The following is a 26,186-nucleotide window of genomic DNA, read 5'->3' as shown; positions in this document are numbered from 1 at the left end:
TTGAAAACATTCTAGTTGCTGTGACAGTGCAAGTGCTAAGGGACTTTCCTTTAGGGGCAGTGGAGAGAGTGAGCCTTGGGAGAAGAACGAGAATACTCAAAAGTAGTGTGGAGCCAGGTATTATTTGAGGACTCTGTGGGACCAGGAGAAGTGACACTTTGCTTTGTGTAGGTCATTTTGAGGCTGAGAGCAAGGTCTGTTGGTCTTCTTGGTATTGTGTTTAGAACACAGCACTTTGCACGAAGAGATTCTTACCATCCTAGTAAAGTTTGCATTTGGAGAAATTGTAACAGCCTTGACTTCCTCCTAAGCGAGGCTGTCCAGAAAAACGATTGCTTAAAACAGGTATTGTCAGAGATAGAGAGTTTTGGTCCTTTTACGTTTTAATAATCGTTCCTTAGATTTCGAGTCCAAAATCCCTTTAATAGATTTTTTTTTTGAGGAAGATTAGCCCTGAACTAACATCTGCTGCCAATCCTCTTTTTGCTGAGGAAGACTGGCCCTGAGCTAAGATCCGTGCCCATCCTCCTCTACTTTATATGTGGGACGCCTGCCACAGCATGGCTTGCCAAGCAGTGCCATGTCCACACCCGGTATCCAAACCGGGGAACCCCGGGCCACTGAGAAGCAGAACGTTCACACTTAACCACCGCGCCACTAGGCGGGCCCCTTTAATAGATTTTAATAACATTTATGGAGTCACAATTTGCACGTCAGAGTACTTTTGTGTGGCTTTTACTGTCTTCACCTTGGTTTATTTTGTATCCATGGGCGACTATGCTGCTTTTGTGCAAAGGTGATTATGTTTTATTCAGCAAGAATTGGCAACAGGGTTGAGCGTGGAGATGCTTTCCCACACCTGCCGCCTTTTCTGGACAAACGTCGACAGCCAGGAGCACAGGTTTCTGTCTTCAGCCTTAGGGTCGGGAAGAAATGCCAGCTAGCTTACCTCCTGCCTGGTTTGGGGCCGATGGCAGTGGGCAGCAGAGGCTTTCTGTATCAATGGGGCTCTCCAAGGATGAATGTCTGCTCCCAGGAGAGAGATTCTTGCAGGATTTTGTGTGTGGCTCCAAGGAGAGAAGTGGGTGGCTTAGAAAAACCCCCAAAAACCAAAACCACATAATTATCATGTAGGCACTGTTGAAGTTAACCCTGATCTTGGTCTCAGTTCTGGAACTAGTTAGCTAGTTTAGACAAACCCCTGATTAGGTCATGGAGTGTTATTTATTCCTTGCCTTCCCCTAGTTATTTACTTGGCAAGAGTTGCTCTTACCTGACCTTCTGCTGATTTTTGCTCAGCATCTCTTGGAGTGAGTTACCTTCTCTGGCAGAATTCCTTACTCAGGGTATAGAGCTTATCCCAAAGAACCGTGTGTTCAGTTTAACTAACTGATTCAGCCAGAGCTCACTGTGCACTCATCATAATAGTCATGCATTGTGCACCTGCTCAGTAAAGAGCAGCATTTCTCCTCTAACTCCTGAGCATCCTTAGGCTTTTCTTATTGTGCTCTCCAAAGATGTGGAGTGAGGATGCTGGACCTGCGTGGGCTGGTGGGCTCTGGGGCTGGAAGTGCTGCGGGAGACAGGAGAGATGGGCTCGGACTTTATTTGGCACAGGGCTCTCTCACCTAGTGTCTCTCCTGCTCCTTTCTTCAAAACTTAATGTAACCACTATCAAAAAAAAGCTGAAACCGTATCTTCTGGGGGATTTGGGCATAGATAGATGGCTGGGGAATCCCTTTCTTCTCGTGGTGGAATAGCTGGTGAGTCTCACAGATGGCTGTAATTTTAGCCTGATAATCTGCAACCTCAGCCTCCTGGCTCTCTAGCATCAGAAATGGGAAACTTTAGAACCCCCTACCTAGTTGGACGCATTGAGTCATCAAATAATGTGGTGTGCAGAGTAGGGGTGAACGGATGAAACAGGTGGCTGGAGCTGCTTTGTGCTTGCACCACTTAGACTCTCCTTTCTTAATAGGCTTCAGAAATCCTGGAATGTGTAATTCACGGCCATGGAGTTCCACCCATGTCCCCTATTGCTTCAGTATGTAAATAATATTAGCAGAGCTGGGAGGAAGGGGCTACATTTCTGCTCTTTCCCTTGATGCCAGGAGGCACGGGCACATGCCCCTGTGAGCTGTGATTGACCTGTTATTACTGGTTTTTGCTGCTCACTGAGCTAATAGAGGGGCAGAAGGAAGACGCTTTCTTCCGTCATGGTAAAGGCACTTGGGGCTTTGCCAGCTGAGTCACAGCTGACTTAGGGAAATGCCACACAGGATGCTTTCAGTTCTCTCCGTTCTAAATGGAGGTTTGCAACTGCATAGTCAGAAAATGAATCAGAGTTGGGGGAAAGGTGCAAGAGAAACTCAACAGGAATGGAAGCGTGGGAGGGCCACAGAATGGTACTGTGTATTTAGATCCACAACTTTAGTTCTGCTCAGTTGTTCTTCACCAAAGCTGTGTCCCAGTGCCAGAGGTTGGGGGAGAGCGGGGAGAGGGGGCCATTGTGTGGCTAGATCCCTTCTCTTAGCTCAGCTGGGCTTTTTTCCCCTGAGTGGCACAGGGTGCGGCATTGGGCATGGAAACATCTTTGCAGTTTCTCAGGCCAGGGCATGGCAGTGGGATGGGGCAAGGGAGGACTGGCCAGTGGGAGGCAGGAACCCTCTCCAGTCTATTCCTTTGAGAGTGGAGGGCCTGTGTGATGTGTCACCTGAAGAGCTTTGAAAAAAGGGTCCCCAGACCCCATTCCAGATCCACTGCCTCAGAATCTCCCATGAGGGGCGGGGAGTCTAGAATTCATACAGGTTCCTAGGGGTTATTGAAGAGCATTTGCCACTGGACATCCACTGCTCAATAGGCTCAAACTGAGCTTGGACATTGTCCAATCAAGGCCAGACCCTGAGCTCTAGGGCCCCCCTCGGGTCCTTATCATACTGTGTGTCATTGGTTCTAAAATGTACGTTTTTCCATCACATTTTAACGTCTCTGAAATCAGGATGCATCTTACAATAGATGGTGTTTCATGGTTTAATTGATAGCATTTTTCCTCCTAAGTGGTATGTAAAATTAATGGTGCGACCTGCAGTTGACGGTGTCTTAGATTCAGTGACCCATGTTCCTTTTGCTTAATTAAGCCCCTGTGGGAACATCTTCTTTCTGGTGTACTTTATAACTTGTGGTGGTCAGCATGGATGAGGGTTTCCATCAGTGTCATCACACTGGCTTTACAGGAGACTAATACTGTGTTTGTATTCTGCTTTGGGGTTAATGTCCTACTGGCTCATAAGGATGATTCTCCCCATTTTACACATTGGGGGCCACCACCCAGAGAGAGGCTGAATGACTTGTTCAAGATGGACAACTGGTAAGTGGCAGAGACCTAGCTTTGTGTGACACCGAATCCAGTGCCCGTTGGCACACACGCTTTATCTCTCCAACCTCTTCCCACTCATCTTTATTCTCAGCCCCCTCCTCCGTGCCCCAAGAGCAGTCGTGGCCAATGCCATAAAGATGATTCATTTATGTCAGTCCAGTCTTCGAACCTGACTTCTTAGAAGCCAGTCTTGTGCAATAGTTGCACATTAACCCCTTGGAGACTTTGTGAACTGGAGCTCGCCAGCTCTTTTTGCTCAGGGCAATGTGCTGCAGAATTTCCAGGCATTATCTGCTCTGTTTCCTGGACTTTGAGTGATAGCAGAGTTCTGTGTTCTCATCTCATGATGCCCCACGTATCTCTGTTTATTCTTCTGTGTGAGGTTGGCCCTGCCTGCAGGGGAGGGTGTTCCACTGCCCAAAGATTCCAGTGTGAGGGGTGGCTCTGGTGGAGATGGTGGTGGAGCGCTTGTGTCTAGGAGCCGGTGTGGCCTTGTGGCTCCGGGTGGATCTCTGGGGACCTGATGCTCCTCATCCCTGCAGTTTACTGAAACCAGTGCCCTGGACCTGACCACCTGAGCTTGTCACTTCAGTGCTTTGTTTTGTGTTTAGCTTTGTTCCTTGTTCATTTTATTTCACATCAAAGGCTTTGCAGGTTGAGATGGCAGCAAGATGGTAATGAATAATTGTTACGCATTTACTATTGGCTGGACATTTTCAGGAGTACATTTGTTGATACTCCTCTTACTTTTGGTTTCTCCTGTCATCAGCCCTCGTTTAAACAGTTACTCCTGCTAAGCACCGAGCCGAGTCCTCAGTCAACAGGTTGACTGGATGTGCTGGTGTCCTGGGTCACGTCTGCTTCCCCTGTGTGGTGATTAGCATGCTCGTTTTCACTCTGACGAGTGTTTCAGGTTGGATGATAATGTCTAAGTTCATCCTGTTTATGTGCATCACCTCAGCTAATCCTTATGACAACGCCATGAAAAAGGCAATATCAGTACCTGTGTGTTTTCAGTGATATAGTGGAGGAGCCCTGGCATTCTTGAGACTTACCTGTGGGCGTGTCACAGCAATGCAGGAGTCCCTGAGCCCAGGATTCAACCAAAGGAAGCTGGTTCTGGAACCTAGACTGCAGTGCCAGAGAGGCAGCTCCCAGGCCCTCTCTTCAGAAGCTTGCATACTGCCCGCAGAGTGGGTGCTCTGGAAATAGAAAATTGTCAACGTTGTAGCAAGGTGACTTGCAGAGTTGGAGGTAGGAATGGTGATGGCTCAGTGACTGATAAATGCAGGTAGTTACTTCATCCTTGTAGGGGATCAGCTGCTGGTACAGATTGAGAGGTGACTCTAGTGAGGAAAAAGAATTTTAATTTCTTCTCACAGACTGTGTGTGTGTGTATGGTTTAAACTGCTGATTAAAGAAAAGAGAATTATAGAGCTCTTTAAACTTCCAAATGGGTTACCCATGACTAGAAATGGTGTACATATTGCTACTGGAGCAGGAATTTTAGAGGGTGGTTTATGTGAATGATTAAAACAAAAAATCTTCCTAGAAGATGTTCTAATGAGTCTAAAAATCTCATTAGACTTGAGACTTAAAAATCAGAATCACAGGGGGCTGGTCCCGTGGCCGAGTGGTTAAAGTTCCACACGCTCTGCTTCGGTGGCCCAGGTTCGCAGGCTTGGATCCTGGGTGCAGACCTGCTCCACTCATCAGCTGTGCTGTGGAGGCCTCCCACATAGAAAATAGAGGAGGATTGGCATGGATGTTATCTCAGGGCTAATCTTCCTCAAGCAAAAAGAAGAAGATGATTGGCAATGGATGTTAGCTCAGTGCAAATCTTCCTCACCAAAAAAAAAAAAAAATCAGAATTACAGGTCAAGGAAGAGAGAAGCAGAGCCTGAGCAGTCTCTTAGGGGGCTGTGGCTGGGAGCAAGGCTGCTTCTTGGGAGCTGTGAGTCTTGGACTCACTGCCCTGCTGGCTTTGCAGCCTTAGGCAGACTGTGTATCATGCAGATGCAGACAGATGGGTGTTAACCAGTGTAAACTGTGAAGTGCTGCAGTTGGTGTTGCTGAGGTTTGAACCAACACATTCATCTGGTTCACTGGCTTGCGTAAGACAGGATAGCAGGTTAGGGTAAATCCAGCAGCAGAAGGCAAGCTCATTGCCCCCGGGACTCTCACTCTGAGCCGCAGGAGCTTGTTTGTCCATGGAGCAGTGGGGACAGTCCTGAAAGAGCCATCTAATCAAACATAGGCATAAGCTCAAAATAAAGATATTCTAGAAGAGTTTTTCTAATTCTTTTGAAGGTGGAATCTGTCCATCCATCCTTATCCTTTCTAGATGCACTGTCAATCCTGTTTTTCTGTCTCATGAGAAAATGTGAGGATTCAACCCACTGAACTGATTTCACACTCCACTGAGGGGCCTTCCCTGGCATTTAAAAGCGCTCCCTTAAGATAAGTGTCTCCCTTAAGAGAGGCTGCTACAGAAGTCCTGTGAATGGGATCTAGTTGCTTAAGGAGGTTTTCTTAGAAGGGGTAAATTTTTGCCAGATGCTGTAGAATACAGGGTGAGCTGACTGGTGCCTAAGCACGCCCAGGTGTTCTCTCTACTTCTGAATGCTAAGCAGGCAGTGGGAGGCAGAGCAGGTGGGCAGCAGCAGCCATGCATGGGCCCCTGCATGCTCCCTGTGGAGGTGTGGCAGGGACCTATGAGAGGTCAGCAGGAATAGGGCCACCAGCACTGTGGAAGGCAACCTTGCCATGTGCAGGGATTTGCATGGTCAGTCCCTCTGTGACGTGTGTCTGTATCTTGGACCGCTGATGCCTTGGGGCCATCCATCAGGGGCTGCTCGTGGATTCTCTGGCCCAGCTGGGGCTGGTTTCCATGTATGTATCGTGGCTTGGCTTGATTATCATTTAGGCCAAGACTGTGGCTGCAAAATTATGAAATTCCAACATCTGTAAAGTTTAGACCTACTGGCATTTAGAACGCTGGTGAAATGGGGCAGGTGGAAGCTGTTCAGGTTTGACACTAAATGATTAGTGATAGAAATATAAACGGACTCCACTTATTAAAAGATAACTCTTCCCTTTAGGGATGTGCATTTGATTGGCAGATCAATCATCAAGATTCATCAGAAACCAACCTGTTTTATTAAAAGACTGTGCTAGGCCCTGTGGGACATGCAAGAGAAGTGTACAATGTGCCAAGATCACATTTACCCCCGAGGAACAAGGAGTGACTTTGGCAACAGAAAACCCAGAGGCTTCTTCGACGGAAGGCCTGATGCCCGGGCAGCCCTCACTTACATCAGAATCTCTTGGGGAGGCAAGGGACAGGCATCAGCAGCCAAGGTGAAGAAGCATTGCTGTAAAATAAATCACCCTTCTGTTGCTGTCAGAGCTTTTTTCTGTTTCTCACATAGTATTTGGTTACTTTCCCCCGGCATAGTTGTTCACCTGTTTATTTTCTACTCTGAGAATTATAAGGCAAGGATAACCTTGTCTCTCAGTAAAATGAGGCCCTGGTCTTTAAGGTTGGCATGTGGAGGGGCAGCTTCCCTGTGGGCTTGGGCAGGTGGGGTAGGAAGCCCCAAATGGTCCTTCCAGGTTCATGCCCCCCCAGTGGCCCCTCTCAGTCACTGCCACCTTTACACTGCCCTGGGGGTGGGAGAACTCTAGAAATTCCCATAGAATTCTCTTGCCCAGACACGGGCATGCATCTCTTGCTTCAAATTCTTCTAACACAGCTGGAGCCCTTCCGGATATTTTGACAAAGGGCTATGCAGCAAGATGAGCTAACCACTTCTCACCCCCTTCTTGCAGTTGGTGGGCTGGCTCACGGGGGCCCTGCCTCCTTCTTCCGTGGGGTGGTGGCTGTCTTGCTCACCAGTGGACTTGGAGTCTGACCTGCCATGCTCAAGGCCACCTTTGCCACCTTTCCACGGTCCATTCCATCTGTCCAAACTTCGGTTCCTTACTTGTGAAGGGAGGGAAGTATAGACACCTGCTTCATATGATGCACGCAAAGTCTTGTTAGCTCAATGCTGGTACTAACCAAGCACAGTGAATGTTAGCTGTTTTTCTTGACAATCTGCCCGCCCCCCCAAGCGCCTGAAGCTTCCAGACCCCTAGAGTCCTAGACCCTGGAGAACCCAAGAAGAGTCAGGAGGACCCTTGCTACCTCATCCTGTTTACTTCCTGTTTTCCTGTGTAAAGACCCATTTCTTCCCCTGATGACCTCTCCCCACCTACCCACAGGATGAGAGGAGCCTAGCAGCAGTGCTGGGCGTTGGGGGGCCTTCCTCTCCCCCTCAGAGCCCCCCCGTGCCTAGCACAGTGCATCTGGCAGGCAAGTGTTTTTCAGCTGGCAGAAGATATTAGAGAATTTTACTGCTTCACAGATGTGAAGTTGGAGTGCGTGGAAAAGTAGCCCACACCCACAGTGGGTGGTCTGTAGGTGCTCCCACTCCCCTGGATGTGGCAAGAGATGGTGAGTGGAGGTGGGAGACTGCCTGGAAACAGCAGGAACTCCATGGGAAAGGTCAAAATGTTAACTACAGACTGGGAGTTGGTTTCAGAGAGCTGGTGAGAGAGATTTCTTCCAGCCATGAGTGCCCTGACTGGGATGTTGAAAACTCTGCCCCATGCCTCCATTGACTACCCATTGTCCATTGATGACATTTGATGCAAAGGACATTGTCCTAAGGAGCACAGTGAGGGTTAAACTTTGAATCTTTGGTGCTTGGCTCCCAAACCCAATCTGGCACTAGTGGAGACAATTTGACCACATGGACCATTTCGCCCATTTAATGTGAGAGAGATGAGTCATCAGGGAACCTCTCTGTGCCCAGTGTGGCAGGAGGCCTCTGGAGTGGATAACCTGTGCTGCTCACAGAGGCTGGCGGTGAGAACGGGTAGGGAGGTATGGCTCTCACGGGAGGAGGGGCCTTGGAGGTTGAATGATGTTGGGATTGGAGTGCGAGAGGGTGTGCTTTGGAGAGGAAGAGGAGAGTAGGGCTGGCTGGTTGCAGAAGACCTGGAGTTGGCCACCCGAGTGGGCAGTTCCAGAAGGTCTTGAGGGAGTGTATGGGAGTGGAGGAAGTTTATGAAGCATGGCCTGACACTGGAGCCAGGGTGAACCGGGAAAGAAAGATGGGAGGCCCAGGGTCGGCCTGGGGTGCAGGGTGGTGGGGTAGGACTGCTCTTAGGGAGGATACCTCCAGTAAGCAGGCAGAGACCCCGAGGTCAGAAGGTCAGATGGATTCATCTCACAGGTGTGCTCAGTGTTCACCTCTTTTTGGACATGGGTAGCTATAGTTCAAGGTTGGTTTCTGTGTCCTGCAGTGGGATTCAGAGATGTAGATCAGAACCACATGTGCAACATGTGCCCCAAGCCCCCATTGCCCTGCCCTCCAGGGCAGGCACGAGGGGCGATGGTGTTCTGGGTAGAGCTCAGTACCTGACTCTCCTCCAACCCCCCAGGCCCCGACCTCCTGCTCAGATTGCCAGCGCCGGGTGACGATGAAAGCCACCGAGAACCTGACTGGAGATTTGAAAGTATTGATTCCAATGACTTTTAAGTTGAGTGGTCCCTCTGGTTCTATCTGGCTTATAGTTTATTTTAAAAAATGCTTTGGTGGTTTTTAAGTTCTGTGACTGCCTGTTCACCAACTCATTTGTGTTTTTCCTGTGCAGTAGGGACATTTTATGGGTAAAAAAGGATCTCTGTGTCTGCTCTATGCATGCTCTAAGGATAGAACAGAGAATTTTCTGGACTGTTCTTATCTGAGTCACTGGGCCGTCATGAACCCTGGGGGCCAGGGCCAGGGCGCCCTGCACGAGGGCAGGACATGGAGTGGCTGAAGCAGGCTCCTGGGGATGGGGCCCCAGCCCTATCATAGGCGGGGTGCTTGACCTTTGCCACTCAGTTCCCCCACTTACGCAGTGTGAGGATTAAATGAGTGAAAGTAACGGAAGCACCTAGAATGGTGTGCTGTGCACAGTAATAATGTGATACACTGCTTGCTGCTGCTGCTGTTACATTATTTATTTGGTTTCTAGACTTCTTCTGTGCCTGAGCCCTGAGGGTCCCTCTCAGCTGTGCTTTTCTGTTTTGGTTTTTTTTTTTGGTCTCCAGCAGATTTTTCTACGGACTTTTCTGGTTATAGTGAGACTGGGAATGCAGGTGCATTGAGTATGAGTTGAGAGGGGCTTGGATATCAGCCTGACCTTCCTGGAGGACCGGAGAGGCTGCAGTATGTAGTTTTCTTGGGCAAGTTACTGGCAGACCATAGGACTTTGGGGAAAGATTCATGGTCTTCTCTCTAAATGCAGGAAGCACCACTACCAGGCAGAAGCTGCTAATGGAGGAGTTGAAGGTATTGGTCACTCCTGACTTGTGGGAATATGTGTTTATGTGTGTGCATGTGTGTGTGTGTGCACGCATGCATCTATGCATGTATGTTCCCAGGTGAGTCTTTTCCACTGACCATGCTGTTGGGGTTCAGAGGCGTCCTGAGAAAGTACACCACCCTCACGGGCAGGAACCCGGGTAGGCTGTCTTTTGCCAGCTGAAATCATCAGGGATTGTTTCAAAGTTTGAACTTCTGACTTTCACTCTTTTAAATCCCAGGGCCAGCAGTTGATTGGAAACGAGTTTGCTGTTATGCCTCTCACAGTGATTAGCTTGTGACATTAAATTAATTGTCAGGTTGCCTGGAACCAGAGTTTCTTAAAATGAAAACTGTTTCACTCAGGAAATTGATGCAACATCAAAACTGGAAGATTGTCTCATTGAGGAAAGAGAAAAATATCCTGAATACAGAATCTAGAGCTTAGGACCTGAAATCTGGGTGCGACATGTTTTTTGCTCTTTTCCTGTGTTACCTGAGAGGGGGCCACCTGATTTACATACCAGCAGCTTCCTTCTGGTCTTTGATTTTTAAAGTATCTTCTTTGAAAAGATCCTCTTGGTTACAAGTAAAAGCGGCCTCCTGCAGGCCAGCTTGAGCGGAGAAGGGAATTTATTGTGGGGATGTGGGGCATCTCCTGTTACTGAGAGCAGAGAGGCTGGCTGGCCTCGGAAGGCCACGTGAGACTGGGGACCTGGAAACAGCCCAGACCATGGACTGGATCACAGCCCGGACCCCGTGGCCACACCAGGTCCCAGCTCTGCTCTCCTCCAGGCCTGGCGGCTTCTCCATCCTCTCCCTGCGCACGGTAGTTTCTCTGCTTCGGGACTCCCACATCTACTGGTCCTGGGTTCAGCCTCCCAGCCTAGACTGAGCCTGCACCTCCTTGGAGGAACCGATTGGCTTGGCTTAGCTTGCGTGCTCACTACTGGTGCATCTGGCGGGATTTATGGCCGTGCAGTCTGTGTGTATAGCATGGGGGACTTCTTAAAGAAAGGAAGCAATGCCTCCAGAGGTGCTAGGAGCACCTGCGTTTAAAGCATGTGTCTGAAGCATGTAGCTTGATTTTGTTGGCCTGGAGTCTGAAGGATCAGAAGGCATTTTGTTTCCGTCTCTGTCAGAGAGGGTCCCCTGGCCTGAGTTGACGGGATACAGGTGGAGATGAAGGAGGGAAGTGGCAGCACAGGTGCCCAGGTTGTGCACAGTCTGCTGCAGAGCCCACTGCTAGCCACTCTTTCTGAGCTGAGCTGTCATCTGTCCTTTTCCAAATGGTTTCAGCATGACCCTTTCCTCTGGTTTGTGGGTGTGAGGGTTGTGAAGGGGAGAAGAGGGGCAGAGTGGGAGGAGGCGTAGTTGTACCATTGGGGTTCCTGCGTGGCACGTTGTCTTCTGTGGGCTTACTCAGGGAGCAGGTCGCACTTGGAGGTCCAGATCTGGCTGCGTCTGCTTTGGGGCTGTCAGCCAGGACAAGAGCTCACACTGAGGAAGTACCTTTCCCAGGAAAACAGAATGTCTTCATGACGCTATGAAATACCTGGGTGATGGCACTCTGTCCTGGGTTTTGTTCCAGGCTCTGCCACTCTGGCCTTCCCCGATGGCTGGGCACAGGGAGGGGCGCAGGAGAGACTGCTTGGGTGTCGCGGCATCTTCCTGCTGCCCTTCCCTGCACGGCTTGTGAGCGTGCACGGGGCTTCCTTCCAGTGCATTCTAGCCTGATGAGGTGCTCTGCACCCACCCTGCTCGGGTGGCACCTGCTGTACGGACCGCACAGCACTTGCCTGCGCAGGGTTTTGAGTCTCTTCTTTTAAAGGCTGCCTGCAAGGAGATCCCCGTGCCTGAGCAGTGTCTGGTGGGAGGAGAGAGCCCTGAGTTAGACCATGGAATGGCCTGGACTAGTCAGAACTGTGATGATGTCCAGAGCTCTACTCCGGGCTGAGCCAGTCAGGCTTGGAGAGGGGGGCTGGTGAGAAGGGTGAGCTTTGTTCTCTTCTTGTAGGGTTGGTGGTCTTTGTACTAGTTTCTTCCTCTTTTCTTCTTTCCTCCTTCATTCAGCAACCCGGTTTGCCTGGCTTTGTGTCCAGGCTGTACCTGGAGCCAAAGGGTGCAGCCACTCTCGCCAGGAAGCCATTATTGGGTTCTCGTGCTGGAGAAGGGGGTGTGTGGGGATGTGAAAGGGCTAGAAGCCATGACCCTCCCTCAAGGACAAGAAGCCTGTACAGAACAGCTCAAGACCATCTTGCGGCAAGAGCTGAGCAAAGGTGAAATGACAGTCCTGTACAAGGTGCTTAAGACTGGAGGGGAGGGATCATTGCTGAGAGGGCGTTTAGGAGCTACGTGTCTTATGGCTGATGGTGCCTGTTCAGACTCTCCCCAGTGCAGAGAGCATTGGGATTTCAGACACTCTTCTTGTTGCCCTCAGAGCCCAGGGAGTGATGTAACCTTATTTGTGCCTGATTAGATAAGAGGTCATGTTCCCTGTGAAGGTGCTTTTAGGGGAAGAGGGCCCTGGTGCTGCTGGATTTGTGGGCTGGAGCACTGATTTGGGAGGTGGGAGGCCTCTCTTCCCGGTGCCACTGTGACTCATCACTATGGCCAAGGGCAAGTCACTGAGTTTCTTTTTTGTAGACTAATGTCAACGTGTGCCGTGTGTCTGGTGCACAGGGTGAGGCAGTGGGCGAAGGCCTTCATCTCCATGCAGCACTTGACATGACAGGAATGAAAGCCGTGGGTTACAGGCCTCGAGGGTCAGAGTCTCATTTTAAGGGAAGCCAGTTTGAACATGTATTTCCTTTCAGTTCAGAGCTGGCTTCAGTTGGAATTGGAGGTTCCCACCCACTTAACCGTGTCCTTGGTAATCTGAGATTTCTGGAAATGGACCGCAGTGATTCCTTTTTGACCACATTGAATATCAGGTTTTCAGTTTAGTTTCCTGATGTTTTCACACCTCATTTTAGTGAGAGGTTTAGTCATTCTCTCCTTTCTCTGCTGTCACCTGGTAGCTTCAAACTGTCACTTGTGAAGGAATTTTCCCAAGTGAATCTTCCTTTGTGAAATTCAGGAAGGTATTTGAGGATAATAAATTGGCAGACATTTTCCATGTTACTTCCTCTATATCTTTGGAAGAGTTATTGTTAAGTGGTAGTGAGGTAGGTGGGATTTCTTGCCTAGAGTAGGGTGATTGAGCTAAACTAGGCACTGTAATAATATGAACACTGAAAATAGGGTTGGGCTGACTGAGTCAGTGGGATTCTATTGACCTGGTCAGTCCTGGATCTGACGCAGTGACTGGCCTGCTGGGGTGGACATGATGAGCTGACCCGGGACACATGACCTTGACTTACTTTTTGTGTCTAATCCAGAACGTTGGATTGACCTCTGGTCTCTGTGGGAAATTTGTAGTGTGGATGCTTGTGTGCTGCTTCACCATTTTGAATATGCAGGGTGATCCCCCGTGTTATCGTCCCCTTCTGTGCCACCATCTGCGGGGTCACCGGAGTGACCTGCAGTAATTCAATCACAAATATGACCAGGCTCCCCATCACAGAGTTCCCGCTTGATGCTCGGGAGGAAAGGCCTTTCCCAGCTCTCCAGCCTCAGCTGTTCTCCCTTTTGCCCTGTAAGGACTGAGTCTTAGTCCGTTTGGGCTCCTATAAAAAATACAAGACTGAGTAAACAACAAAATTAACTTCTCACAGTTCTAGAGGCTTGAAGGCTGAGATCAGGGTGCCAGCATGGTCAGGTTCTGAGAGGTCCCTCTTCCAGGTCACAGATGACCACTTTCTCACTGTGTCCACACATGGTGCAAGGGGTGAGGGAGCTCTCTTTTAAAAGGGTACTGATTCCCTTGTGATGGCTCCACCCTCATGACACTTCCCAGAGAACCCACCTTGTAAAGCCATCACCTTGGGTGTTAGGATTCAACCTGTGAATTGGGGACACACACATTGGGACCACAGCAGACTGGCCAGTAAGCTCCTGCTCACCTCTGAGCCTTTGTTCATGCCAGCTCTGTGGGAATGCCATCCCAGCCTTGCAGTTCTTATCCTGCAAGACTTGATTTGGATCTCACCTCTTCCAGGAGGCCCTTGCTCTCAGTCCAGACTGATTTTTTTTTTTAAGTTTTTATTTTTTTCCTTTTTCTCCCCAAAGCCCCCCGGTACATAGTTGTATCTTCTTAGTTGTGGGTCCTTCTAGTTGTGGCATGTGGGATGCTGCCTCAGCGTGGCTCGATGAGCGGTACCATGTCCTCGCCAAGGATTCGAAACGACGAAACAGTGGGCCGCCTGCAGCGGAGCGCATGAACTTAACCACTCGGCCACAGGGCCGGCCCCCAGACTGATTTTTAAAAAGAAAAATCTTACAGAGAAGTTCAGGTGTACCTGGTAGGCAATAGTGTTAGGAAGGCCACACAACCTTCACCCTTCCCCGGTCACCGTCAGAGTCTCAGCTTGATGGCCTGTGGTCAGTCTTGCCCCCTCCATGTGCCCTCTCAAGCACCTCAGAAATCATTTTTGTATCTGTAAATATTTTAGTGTGTATCACTGGACTCTTAAAAAAACTCGTAGTACCATAAGTCATACCTTAAAAAATGACCAAACTCCTTCATATTACCAAAACTTCCTCTTTTATCCCTGTCTCGTTTTTGTGGTTTTGTTAGTTTGCTTTTGCAGCTTTTTGTTAAGGGAACCGGATTTTGCCCTGCAGTTTTCTAGTCTGATTTTGCTGATTGCATCCCCACCGTGTGTGGTTGAACAAATTCCTCTGTGCTCTTTATTTCCTGCAAGTTGGAAGTTAGCTCTAGAAGCAGAACCAGATTCAGGTTTGATTTTGATTTTTGTTTTTTGGGGGGGTAGGCACAGTGACCCGCCTCGTGGGTGATGTTGTTTACTCAGGTGCCCACTGGATTGGGGCCCGTCTCCCTGTGATGTCAGCAGCTGTGGCTGCTGCACGCCTGGTTCTCCTAGATCTGGGGTCCCAGCACTGGGGCATTCTCATTCCGTCCACCATCTTTAATTTCCTTGCTAGAAAACTGCTGTAGAGGAGACGCTTCCCTATCCACTGTCTGCTTACCTGTGGTACCGCCCATGTGGGAAGGATGACGCACATCTTGATTCTTTCCCTTTTATTTGTCAGTTTTCAGTCAGTGGTGACCAAATAGGATGTTTCGTTTGTTTTGTTTGGTTTTGTATCATCATGAACTCACAGATTTAAACATTTGTGTTCAAGTTTATGACAGTTAATATCTTACTAATGTTCAAATTATCCTAGCTTGGGTCAGTCAGAGCTTCTTTAGGTGCCTTCTGGGTCCTTTTGGTGTGATCCTGATAGCCTTTGATCACTTTCTTCCTATCTGGTATGACAAGTCTGGGGAGTCATGTTGTGCATTTCCTGCCCCAGACCTGGAATCAGCCACTTTCCCACAGAGCCTTGGTTCCTTTGATTAGAAAGTGATGTTTGCAGGCACTCTCTGGGCCCCGAGGCAGCTGACTATTCCTGCTCCTCCCCTGTGCCCTGTTAGCACCTGGCTGATACTTCTACAAGCATGGCCACCATATATCGCAATTGTCTGTCACCTGCATGGTCCTTCCTCTTACCTAAGATGTAAGTGTCCAAGGGTCAGTGTCTAATTAGTTCATCTTTGGATTCTTAGTTTCCAGAATAGGTCATCTGAGTGCAAACACTTGTTGACTAAAACTTCATCAGGTTTGCAAGGGGTTTCTGAAGGCTAACCTGAGTTTCTCCCGCACCCCCTGCCAATATTATAATAAGGTTATATAGTAATGGAACCCCTGTCTCTTCCCAGAGTCCCATCCATTTGGTTCTAGTGGTCCTAGGGGGGCTGCTCAGGAACAGCCTTTTGACGTTGATACATTTTGGCCTGCCTTGTGGATGTCACCCTCGCCCTTATCAGCCCTCTCCAGGACTTTTCCTGAGAACGATGAGGTCCCTGCCAAGGGTGTGTCTCCTGGAGCTGCCAAGCTGCAAACCCTCCTGGTGCCTCAATCCTGAAGTACATTCCCGGAGTCTTTGCTTTGTGGAACACTATGTTCCATGTTCAAATGGAGCCCGTGTGCTACTCCCCTCTGGTGTTCCTGTGCTTGCTGGACACCTCCATTTAGGCCCTTATGGCTCAGAGCTGGACATGGAAATGCTCCTTCAGCTTCCTTTCTGCCCTTCCATTCACAGGACTCAGTAGTCAATGCTCCTGTCTTCCCCAGGCTACCTGGGAGAGAAACCTTTCACACACATGCACACATACGCACACACACTCCAGTAAATTTCTTCCCAGTGCTCACGGCCCCAGGTCATCACATGTGGCCAGACATGACCAAGTCTCAGCTTCCATCCTGTGGTTAAAATAATATTTCCAGTTACTCCCTTAACTGTTTGAGAGGCTGAGTGGCTCATAGGCAAACTTAGATGTGGACTCCTGGCTAGGAATTGGTTCACCTTGGTTTAGGACCTCTCATCTTTCTCCAGATATCTCGAAAGCCTCCCTGAGAATGGAGACACACCAGGTGCTCCTCCGTGATACTGCATCATGCCAAGCATGTGGCCCTTCTGTCCTGTCCTGTATGTAGGGGTGATCATATAGCAGTGAGCTGGAGCCACTGTCCACATGGGATGGAGCCACTTCCTTTTACCCTCCCTGGATCTGGATGTCCGCTTCCAGCTCTTGCCTCTTTTCTGCTAGAGCGTTGGTTTTCCACGTGCATGCCATGTGCTGGCAGAGGCCTGTGAGGATGTGATAGGTTCCTGGACCACCCTGGAGAAGCAGCTCCTAGCGCTGGGAGAAGCAGCAGCAGGGTTTTCAGACATGAACAAACAACTCTGTTTTTCTTTCTGTCCTCACCTCTTCATTTTCTTGACTTTCCCTCCTCTCTTCTGCTTCTGCCTCAGTCCTTCTTTCATTCCCTGGATCTCTCCTTGCCATCAGTTTTCTGATTGGTTACATTGTGATAAGGAGAGTTCTAGCACTGTTTCTGAATACAGTCATTTGCCGCATGATGATGTTTCAGTCAATAATGGACCACGTATAACAGTTGTCCTATAAGATTAGTACCATATAGCCTAGGTGTGTAGTAGGCTATACTGTCTAGGTCTAAGTACACTCTATGATGTTCACACAATGACTAAATCACCTAACAACGCATTTCTCTGAACGTGTCCCTGTTGTTAAGCGACACATGGCTGTACTCAAGGTGGGGATTGAAGAAGAGAGGTTTAGGCCAGCGTGCATTTTGCAAGGCTTTATTTTTATTGTAGGAGAACAGCAGTATCTTAGTTCTGGGCGGATATCCTCCTTCATCTTGGTCCTCTTGAAGATGGATGGTATCACCTTTAGAACCAGTTAGTGCTGTCTGTGCCCCTCGGAGGAGGGTTATGTTGGGATAATTTGTTGACTTCATCCTAAGGAAGAAGCTGGCTGTGTCCTAGGCATTGCACTGAGCGCATTAGCGGTCCACAGATTCAGTCCTGACCGCTCTGGGAGGACACGAGCTATCGTACAGCCTGTTTTGTACAGCTCCCGAAAGGGGGACATTGAAAGGATAAGCAACTTGCAGAGGTCACACAGTTGGAAGGGTGGAGGAGGGATTTAGAATTTGAGCCCAGGTCTCTCTGATTCTAATATTCACCCTAACTCTTGAGCAGTACTGCCTCTTATAAACAGCCTGGTTGCCGGGATGTGGCAGATGCCATTTTTCTTGTAAACCTTTACCCCACAAGTGCCAGTTGGCAGTTGGTGCTTCTCTCAGGTATATTGACTAGGGGCTGGTGGACCAACTCATTCATAGTTGGTTGGAAAAGAAAGTGGCATCACTCTCCCTTGAAACTGTTCATTTTACGTTAGATCAAGGTTTAAAGAATCCGCACCCCAGGCCTTGAGGCCCCCAGCACAGTGCCTGTTCACTGCTCCTGCCTCTTCTTGAGGAGCCCACAACTTTCCAAGTTGTGTGTCAGGAGGCGAGTTTTCCGGGCAAGTCCTGTGTTAATGTTTGTGTTTGCACTTTATCTTATGTTTCTTCTTTGTACCTCTTTAATGCAATTTTTTTCTTTCAGGGATAGAGGGACCAGAAAACCACAGTTGACCAGCCAGTGTGAAATGATGTGAAAGGTGGTGCTGTGTGTGTGTTTTCCTCCAGAGGATTTTAAAGCTCTCAGCTATTATTAACGTTGAATTTATTATCTGTATTTAGGATAAACCCACTCCCGTGGCCGAGAGGTTAAGTTCCCACGCTCTGCTTCAGCGGCCCAGGGTTTCACCGGTTCGAATCCCGGGTGCGGACATGGCACCGCTCATCAGGCCACGTTGAGGCAGCGTCCCACATGCCACAACTAGAAGGACCCACAACTACAACATACAACTATGTACCAGGGAGATTTGGGGAGAAAAAGCAGGAAAAAAAATAGATTGGCAACATTTGTTAGCTCAGGGTGCCAACCTTAAAAAAAAAAACCCACTAAGGATGATTTGGGATGAGCTGTAAATCTGTGGTGTGTGTATATATGTATATCTGTCACGTGTGTAATGCACACTTGAGTCTGCACGCTCTGGGTGTTGGCATGTACCCTTCTAATGCTAACGTCTCTGCAGGGTTGTGGTGATCTTCTTGATTAGCTGTTGAAGGGCCCAGTGTCCTCTCATTCATAATAGCTCATTTGGGGTTATGTTGAGTTGGGATGCGCAGTAGTGATATATCAGGGCAGCTATAAAGTCACAAGGCAGGATTTGATAGACTTATCAGAAAGTGTGCCTTCAGGGAAGGGGTGATCTTCAAAGGTGTTGGTTTGAATGGAGGCTGCCCACTTAATTTACTGACACTGTCACTGTTCAGAACATTGTTGGAGCTCTGCCTTTGACATTACTGTCACAGCTAGTTTATGAACCATATGAGAAAAGCACACTTACTGTTTGAGACCCACTGTGAATTTCTGACCAAGAATGAAATTCCCAAGCTTGATCACCTGCCCTGTTCACCGCACTTAGCTCTGAGTGATTATTAGCTATTTCCAAAAAACAAATATGCCTTAAGGGATGAAAATTATGCTGGCTCTGGGAGGCCAGGCCATGAGACGAGTTCCACAAGTATTTTGAGTCATAGCACCCTTGTGGGCAAATCAGAGGTCTACCGAGGGGGCTGTTTTGAAGGGCAGCAGCATCACAGGTGTGTGGCTTCCAGGATCTGAAAATAACTGGCCACACTAGATCCTGCCCCTGTCTGTGTGGCCCACACGGTTCACTTCAGACTGCTGAGCCTTCCGTGCCTCTGAGAGCTGCCCCTCCCCGTGTTTCAGTCTCATCTTTCACTTTGTACATCTTGTCCTGCCTGAGCCCACATGGTGACGGAACTTTCCTTTATTTCTTGGAGGTCTTTTTTGTTTTCTGGCTTTTCGTTGACATGGAAAAGGAAAAAATACATATTATTTTTAAGGCGGCAAGTGTACTTATGCCTTCTCCTATATTGTAGGTAACCAAATGTTTTAATTGTGTTGTGGGTTTCCTTTTGTCTACTTTAGCCCCATGGTCATAACTTTTGTTTGTTAGTCTCTCAGCAGCTGCAGTTTTGCAAATGACCTGTCCACTTAGCAGATGTGATGTAGAAACCAGACCCCAGACCCACACCGTGCAAGCACTTTGAAGAGGTGAGAACACCATGTGGTTGGGTTCTTAGTCATTCTATTCACCTCGTGCACTGTGTAGGCCCTATGTAATTAAAGCAAATGGTGACATGTAGGTGAGCTAAAGGTGTCGTTCCCTATCCTTCGGACTTGTGCTGGCACTTAAACTAATCACGTGTCCAGGTCAAATTTAAAAAGAAGAAAAGATGTTGTCGTCACATCTGTACAACGTGAACAATATTATCCAGCATAGATTTAGCTGAAGTTAGTTAAGGATAAGTATTGATAGGTACTTTCTTGGAGTTAATTTTACTATTTCCTTCTCTTTAATTTTGCTGCAAACAGAGATACTGGAGGAGAGGAGACATCAGCTGTTAAGAATGTAGTATGTTTGTTTGTTGGTAAATGTTGCTGAAAGAACTGTCCTTCCACCAAAAGACCCCTTCTACCCCAAGCTGTGGCTGCACCGGGCTTGTGACAAGCTGGCATGTCCCATTGTCGGCACTGTTAGTAAATGTTATTAAAGGTCAAAGAAAAACTAATTAATAATTCTTGTAAAATCTGCCCGAGCATGAACAATCCGTGGTTGTGCTGTGTGGAAGGAGCTGAGGTGTAGCCCCTGGAGTTAGTTCCAGGGCTCAGGGTACTTCAGGGAGGAGATGGCAGTTCTTGGTAGAGAGATTGGAAGGCACTTTCCCAGTGTTCCTGAACACATTGGATTCCTTCAGGTCCTTGGAGAAATAAAGGCTAGGGTCTTGGAACCTCGAACTTAATTTTTGGCCTGAGTCCTTCCCATGAATTCAGCAACCAAAATGAGGACATTGCGGGCCTGCACCTATCCTAACAGCCCTGCCCAGGTCTCCCCATGGCAAGTTAGGGTCCATTCAGTACAATATGGTCTTTCCTTCCGAGAGCCCAGATGTGTGGTTATTAATCCACACAGCTGCTCTAATCAGTCACCCGAACACTGGAAGGTCACATTTGTCTGCACCACCATCTGTTATTGTGAACGTTGTTCTCCTCTACCAAACAGACTATAGTCCCACCTTCAGATTTTGCTTTATTTGTTGATGAAGTTGGAAGGACTTGATGTGTCACGTAACCTGGTCTTCACCCAGCTGGCTTCTCTTGCTAAATGTGAAGGCTTCCCAAGCCTGGTTATGTGTTCTTGGCTGTAAAATGTTTGAACTCAATAGACTTCCAAAGAAGATTGCCAAATGCTAGAAGTCAGTACCAGATTGGAGCACTCATAAATGGAAATGGGATGCCTAGTTGTACAGTTATGATGTAGGATCTCTTTCTCCAAATCACACCAACTGAGATGGGGCTAAGGAGGTTGTGTGGAGCCGGTGGGGGGTGGAGAGAGAAACAACAGCTGGTGAAAGGCCCCTCTGTGTTTCAGATTCTATAGTTTGCCAGGCACCCTCCCTAAGGAGTGTCACGCAGGCCGGGCTGGAGTGAAAGGCAGATTGACGAAGGAGAGATGAAGGGTTCACTCACTGTGTTTGGATTGTGAGCCTGTCGGGCAAGATGATGTCTTAAGTTTTGTGTCTTGTAATATCACACCTATGGAAATGCCAACAATATAGGAAAAAATCCAGAGTTGTATAGAGGGATAGTGGGAGTTTTTCATCAGAGGTCATAGGTTTTGATAGGCAAGAGAGCTGTGCATTTAGAGGGGGTTTAGTAGCTGCCTTCAGGCGATGAGAGAATTGTATTGGGATGTGAAGGATGACAGGCAGCTTTGTGGTAGATGATTAAATTCTGAGAGCTTTTCCAACAGTGATATTCCAGCCTTCCGTTTAAGTGAAAAGTTAAGCTCTCTTTAAACCCTTTCATCATGCTTCATTCATCATTTCTTCAAAACTGGAACATGTGTGCCCACCCCTTCTAAAAAGGATTTTCTGCAGAGTTCTTATTCCCCCTGTGGTGTTTTCTTCCCTCGATTCCATGTCTCAGTGACTAAAATATGCCAGGTAATGGGTAGGGTAGGGTATGGTAGCTTCCCCAAGCGCCCAGGGTCTGGGCAGAGGCCCTGTGGTGGGTCGGGCCGGAGGGTGGAGGATGGGTGCACGGGGTGTTAAAGGGAAAGAGGAAGGACCCCTAATGGACTGATGGGGAGGGAGGGTGTTGGAAGGCCTCTTGGAGCAGAGATCCCTGAGCCGTACCTAAAGGATGAGGGGGATTATCCAGGTAAGAGTGTATTTCCTGGCAGGGTTGATGGGCAGGGGACAGTCCTAGCTTATGGGACAGCCTGAGCAGAGACCTTGAGATGGGGAACTTCATGGAGTGGAGTGCCTGGGGAGGGGTGAGTGCAGTAACCCTGCTGTGAGTGGGCTGTGGGAACAAGGTCTAGAGTGGCGGCATGGGCAGGTCCAGATTGTGGGGGACAGGTACCCCTCTGCAAAGTGCACAGAGGGGCCTGGTGAGAGGTGTTGTCCAGGAGGGGAGATTGGCTGCAGGCTTCAGGAGCTCCCTGGGATGCCATGAGGAAGTAGGTGTGAATGGGACGAGGAGCCTGCAGAACAAGGAACCATGTGACTCTTTGATTTAGATTATAAAGGGACCTCAGTTGAGCACTAATGGATGCTGATGCTCTGATTGGATTGGAGTGAGGAGGAGAGTGCCCCTCCCCCATCCTGGCCCACGGTGGGTAGAAATATGTCAGTGTCCCTGGGCCAAAGAGCAGGAATGAGAACAGCACCTCAGAGTGCATGCTCCAGGCAGGCTAAAGTCAGTCACGTGTCTGAGTTGTATGAGTGCCTGGGCTGTTAGGTTGCAGGTTATATGGCCTCTGTGGTACACTTTCCTGAGGCAGACCACAGGGTGACGACATCTAGCACATGGTGAGTAGTGCCCAGGGTTGCAGAGTTTGACAGCTGTCTCCCTCAGGACTTGGAGTGAGGAGAAGAGGGTTGGTGTGGCTGATGTTTGTTCCCAGATCTAAGCCATTCCTGTGCACTCACAGCCTAATTGTTCAGTCTGGGATTCCTCTTCCTGCAGTGGGTTGATGGAAGAGCAGGGGAGTCTTCCCCACCTTTCTGGTGGATGTTGGAATTTTCACAGCACTACAGCCTGAGAAAGATCTATAAAACAAATGCTCCCTCCCATTGAGCCGTGGGGCACTTCCTTCAGAAAGAGGGACAGGGTCAGGGGCTCCTTCTAAATCCTGCTGTGAGCCTCGTGCTGGCATCGTGTGATGGCCTGGCCCTCCTTGTTCATTCCTGTTGCTTTCCCGTTCGCCTCCTTTGGGGAGCTGTCTTGATAGTTTGATTTAAAATTCATTATGGGGGCCCACCCCCATGGCCGAGTGGTTAAAGTTCCGCACACTCCCCTGTGGCAGCCTGGGTTTGCAGGTTTGGATCCTGGGTGCAAATCTGCTCCACTCATCAGCCACACTGTCAAGGCATCCCACATGCAAAATAGAGGAAGATTGGCACAGATCCTAGCTCAGGGCAAATCTTCCTCAAGCAGAAAAAAAGAGGAAGATTGGCAATGGATGTTAGCTCAGGATGAGTCTTCCTCACCAAAAAAAACCTCATCATGAAAGGTTGCTTTTAAAAAGAATCAGATATATTGGAGCACCTTGCTGTGTGCCTTAATCATCCTGGCAGTGTGCTCCCGTTGTACATTTCATTCATCAGTGCTGTTTGTCTTCTATGCCCTGCCCTGCTGTGGCGGGGGCAGGGCCTTTTTCCTGGTGTGAATTACTGCATTGTAACTCATTCCTTGCTACCACAGGATTGCTTCAGTGGTGTGTAATCCAGAGCATCTTTGCAGGCGAAGATGTCCTTATGGTCCCACCCTGAAAGCAGTGCACTGTGGCCTTCAGTGCCCTTGGAGGAGTCACCAACCCCTAGCGGCCCCTGTGGGCTGCAGTAGGGGAACAAGAATGGATAGGACTGGACCGTTTACCTCAGATGCAATGTTTCTTTTCCTTCATTAGTTTCTCATCAGAAGCTTGATGGTTACAGGGTGGTCTCTGAGCCCATTTTGTTGCCTTTGGGGGCGGGGACTATGCAGGCCCCAAAGGCAACAGTGCAGCTCGACAGTGCAACTTGGCTGCGACTTCCACCCTCCCTGCCCTTCTGAGGCCATCTGTCCTACGTGATTGCTGCCGTTTTCCTATGCCAGCCTCTTGTTAGGGCTGCTCTCTCACTCCCCATCTCCCCACATGCAGGTAGTTGTAAATGCATGTGTGCTTGAGGGTGTGTGGGGAGTTATAGGGAACAGTGGGTTCTGAGAGCCTGTGATTGTGCCGCATTGATAGAGTCAGTCGAACGTGCTGACACTGTTGATTGCAGTGGCTCTCATGATGACCCTGGTCACTGGGAGTTGGCTCGTGCTCTGCTCTTCCCCAGAGTGCCCCTCAGGTGGAGGGCGTGGACCAGGGATCTGCCTTCCCATTTGTTAAATAGAGATCCCCACTGGGCTCCTGTGTACTGGGATTGGAACCACTAGTTTCTGCTTTGTCTCCAGAGAGCCACCACTTCTTGGGTAGGGAGGTGAAGGAGAAAGAAAAGCAGACACTGTCTTAAAATAGAGAACGGAATTTGCTAAGGACATTTATGGAGGACTTTGCTCTTTTCTGGGGTGTGTCTCGCTTGAATGGTCAGAGTACATAAACTTTGCCTGGGAAGCATCTTTCTTTCAGACCCTTCCGATCTCCCCTTCTCCCAGAATTCCTTCTTCCCTCTGCTGGCGCACTCTTCCACGTACCTCAAAGGGCCTAGCTCAGGATGGCCTTCCCGAACCTCTGGCTTCCCAAATCCAGGTCAGCACCTTTTAGCACCAAAGCACCTTGTACTTTCCCCAACCGTCCGGGCTTCTCGTGTCTTGATGTCTTTCCGAGCAGCTCCACCTGGCATGTCCTGGATATTTGGAGTCAGTGGAGAGGATTTTCTGGATGATCAGTGATACTTCTGTAGGCCCTTTCTTCCTGAAGACCATGACACCGTCTCACTCTGTAGCCGCGTGCCGCTGTTAGCGGTGCATAAGGAATGCCATGTATTTTGGGCCCTCATAATTTTGTGATGAGTTTGCTGTTCGTTTGTAGTCTGTTTCTAATCTGGCTCATTAGGAATTAGCAGACTTGTCTCATGCTCAAAATAGATTATATTGCCAGAATTTAAAGCTGAATTCTGACTGCAGATATGCTGTGAATTTTTCTATTTCTTAATACTTTTTTCTTTCCTATCCTATAGCCTATGTGCTGTTTGGGGAGAAAATCCACAAATCCATATCTTTCAAGAGGAGACAGTATACCCAAGTGTCCTTCAGGACTGGCTAGATGCCCTGGGACTAAAAAGTTTCCTCCCTTCTGTCATTCACTTAGCATCAAGAGTATTAGATTTGAAAGCGACCACAGATGGTCCCCAGCCCAGGCTTTTCCTCTGTTGCCTCCCTGAGGACGGGCATCACCCTCCTGCTGGAATACTCTGAACAGGCAGGCCTGCAGCCTCAAGATATCATCTGAACCATGCAGAACGATCTGTATGGCCTCAGTTTTCATATTTGTAAAATCCAGAGTCAGGGTAGCTGGCTCCTAAAGTGCTCTCTGTCTCTGAAGCTTCCAGTTAGCTGATATCTACCACTGTGGAACTTTCTGGTCCTAATATCTTTTGCATGTGAAAATCTCCTGAATATTTGAAAAGCACTCTCATACTACCTTCTACTACCACCCAGATCTTCCTTCTGTAAGCGAAACATCTCTTAATTCCTTCAGGTTTTAGGGTTTTGAGAAATTCCTTCAACCACCCCACTCCACTGCCCCAGTTGTCAAATGAACATCTTAGCTCCCTAACTGGAGCTGTACTCCCTTTTATGTAATCTGGCCATCCATGTAGCTAATGTCAGCACAGAGCACAGGGCCACCGTTGCTTTCCTTGTGAAGTAAATTAAGAGGCTTCAGAAAAGCACTTACCACAGGGTCTGGTAGAAAGCACTGATTTAAAAGCTTGTTTCTGGATGCGGCTGTGCATTAACTTATGCAGAGGACTCACTGTGCTGGAAACCGGGCTGTGGGGCATCTGGAAACCTGTGTTTTACTCCACTATTGTGTGGGGTGCCTCAGGGAGCACCAGTTTGACATAGAGGCACTTTGAGGTTCACTGCATGGTCAGGCTGTGTCTGGAGCACGACGGGGCCTTGGCTGACCCTGTCTCCTCCCAGAGTAGGGAACTCCTGCCTGCAGGGCCTCGCTGGGGACCCTCTGCAGACTGAGTGTCTGGAATTTACACTCAGACAGGTTTGGAAGTCTCAGCGAAAGCACCATGTGTTCAGAGTTGAGCTGGGCTAAGGATGGCTAAACCACGTTAATGCGTTTTGTGGGCCACTAGTGAAGCAGCAAACTGGATTAGGATGGAAGCTGCGGGGATTGGGGAACTGAGGACCTAGGTTGAGAGGAGGAGGAACTCTGGGTGGATCAGGGCAGAAGCCGCAGAGGAGCTGGGCCCACGCCCTCTCCCTGCCCCTCCCATTCTCTGTTCTAATGGGAGTGGAAAGCCGGAGGGCGAGTCCCAGAGAGATAAGAAGGCAGGGACTTGGCTGCTTCAGATGTGGGGTCCCAGGGGTAACCATCTTCTGAGCTGGTTTTTACAACCCCAGAAGGGACAGAGATGGGAGACACCAGGACCTCTGACCCAAGAACTATAGATTCACTTCTAGAGAAAGAACACACCTGACTCCTTTCCTTGGAGGCCTGACTGTTAGGCTGGTCCTGGAGACCCTATGGTGGGGCAGACTGCCTGGTTGTGCATCGAACCTCCTTG

At 48.9% G+C, this 26,186-nt stretch overlaps 1 protein-coding gene across 2 annotated transcripts in view; it reads left to right on the top strand.

The window, feature by feature from the left end:
• GALNT2 (polypeptide N-acetylgalactosaminyltransferase 2) overlaps positions 1-26,186 on the top strand; it is a 199,330-nt gene that overhangs the window by 30,598 nt on the left and 142,546 nt on the right. The window contains exon 2 of one of the 2 annotated variants that reach the window (XM_070491500.1): positions 9,719-9,762. The exons of the other annotated variant lie outside the window; for it this stretch is intronic. Within the exon in view, the coding sequence (XP_070347601.1) occupies positions 9,748-9,762 (15 nt within the window). The 5' untranslated portion in view covers positions 9,719-9,747. The remainder of the gene's footprint in view (positions 1-9,718; positions 9,763-26,186) is intronic. 2 annotated transcript variants of the gene reach the window in all.

Source organism: Equus asinus, chromosome 2 (assembly GCF_041296235.1).
Source record: "Equus asinus isolate D_3611 breed Donkey chromosome 2, EquAss-T2T_v2, whole genome shotgun sequence".
NCBI classification, from domain to species: Eukaryota; Metazoa; Chordata; class Mammalia; order Perissodactyla; family Equidae; genus Equus; species Equus asinus.
Note: the sequence above shows the minus strand (reverse complement) of the source record. Positions and strands in the feature narration are given on the sequence as shown.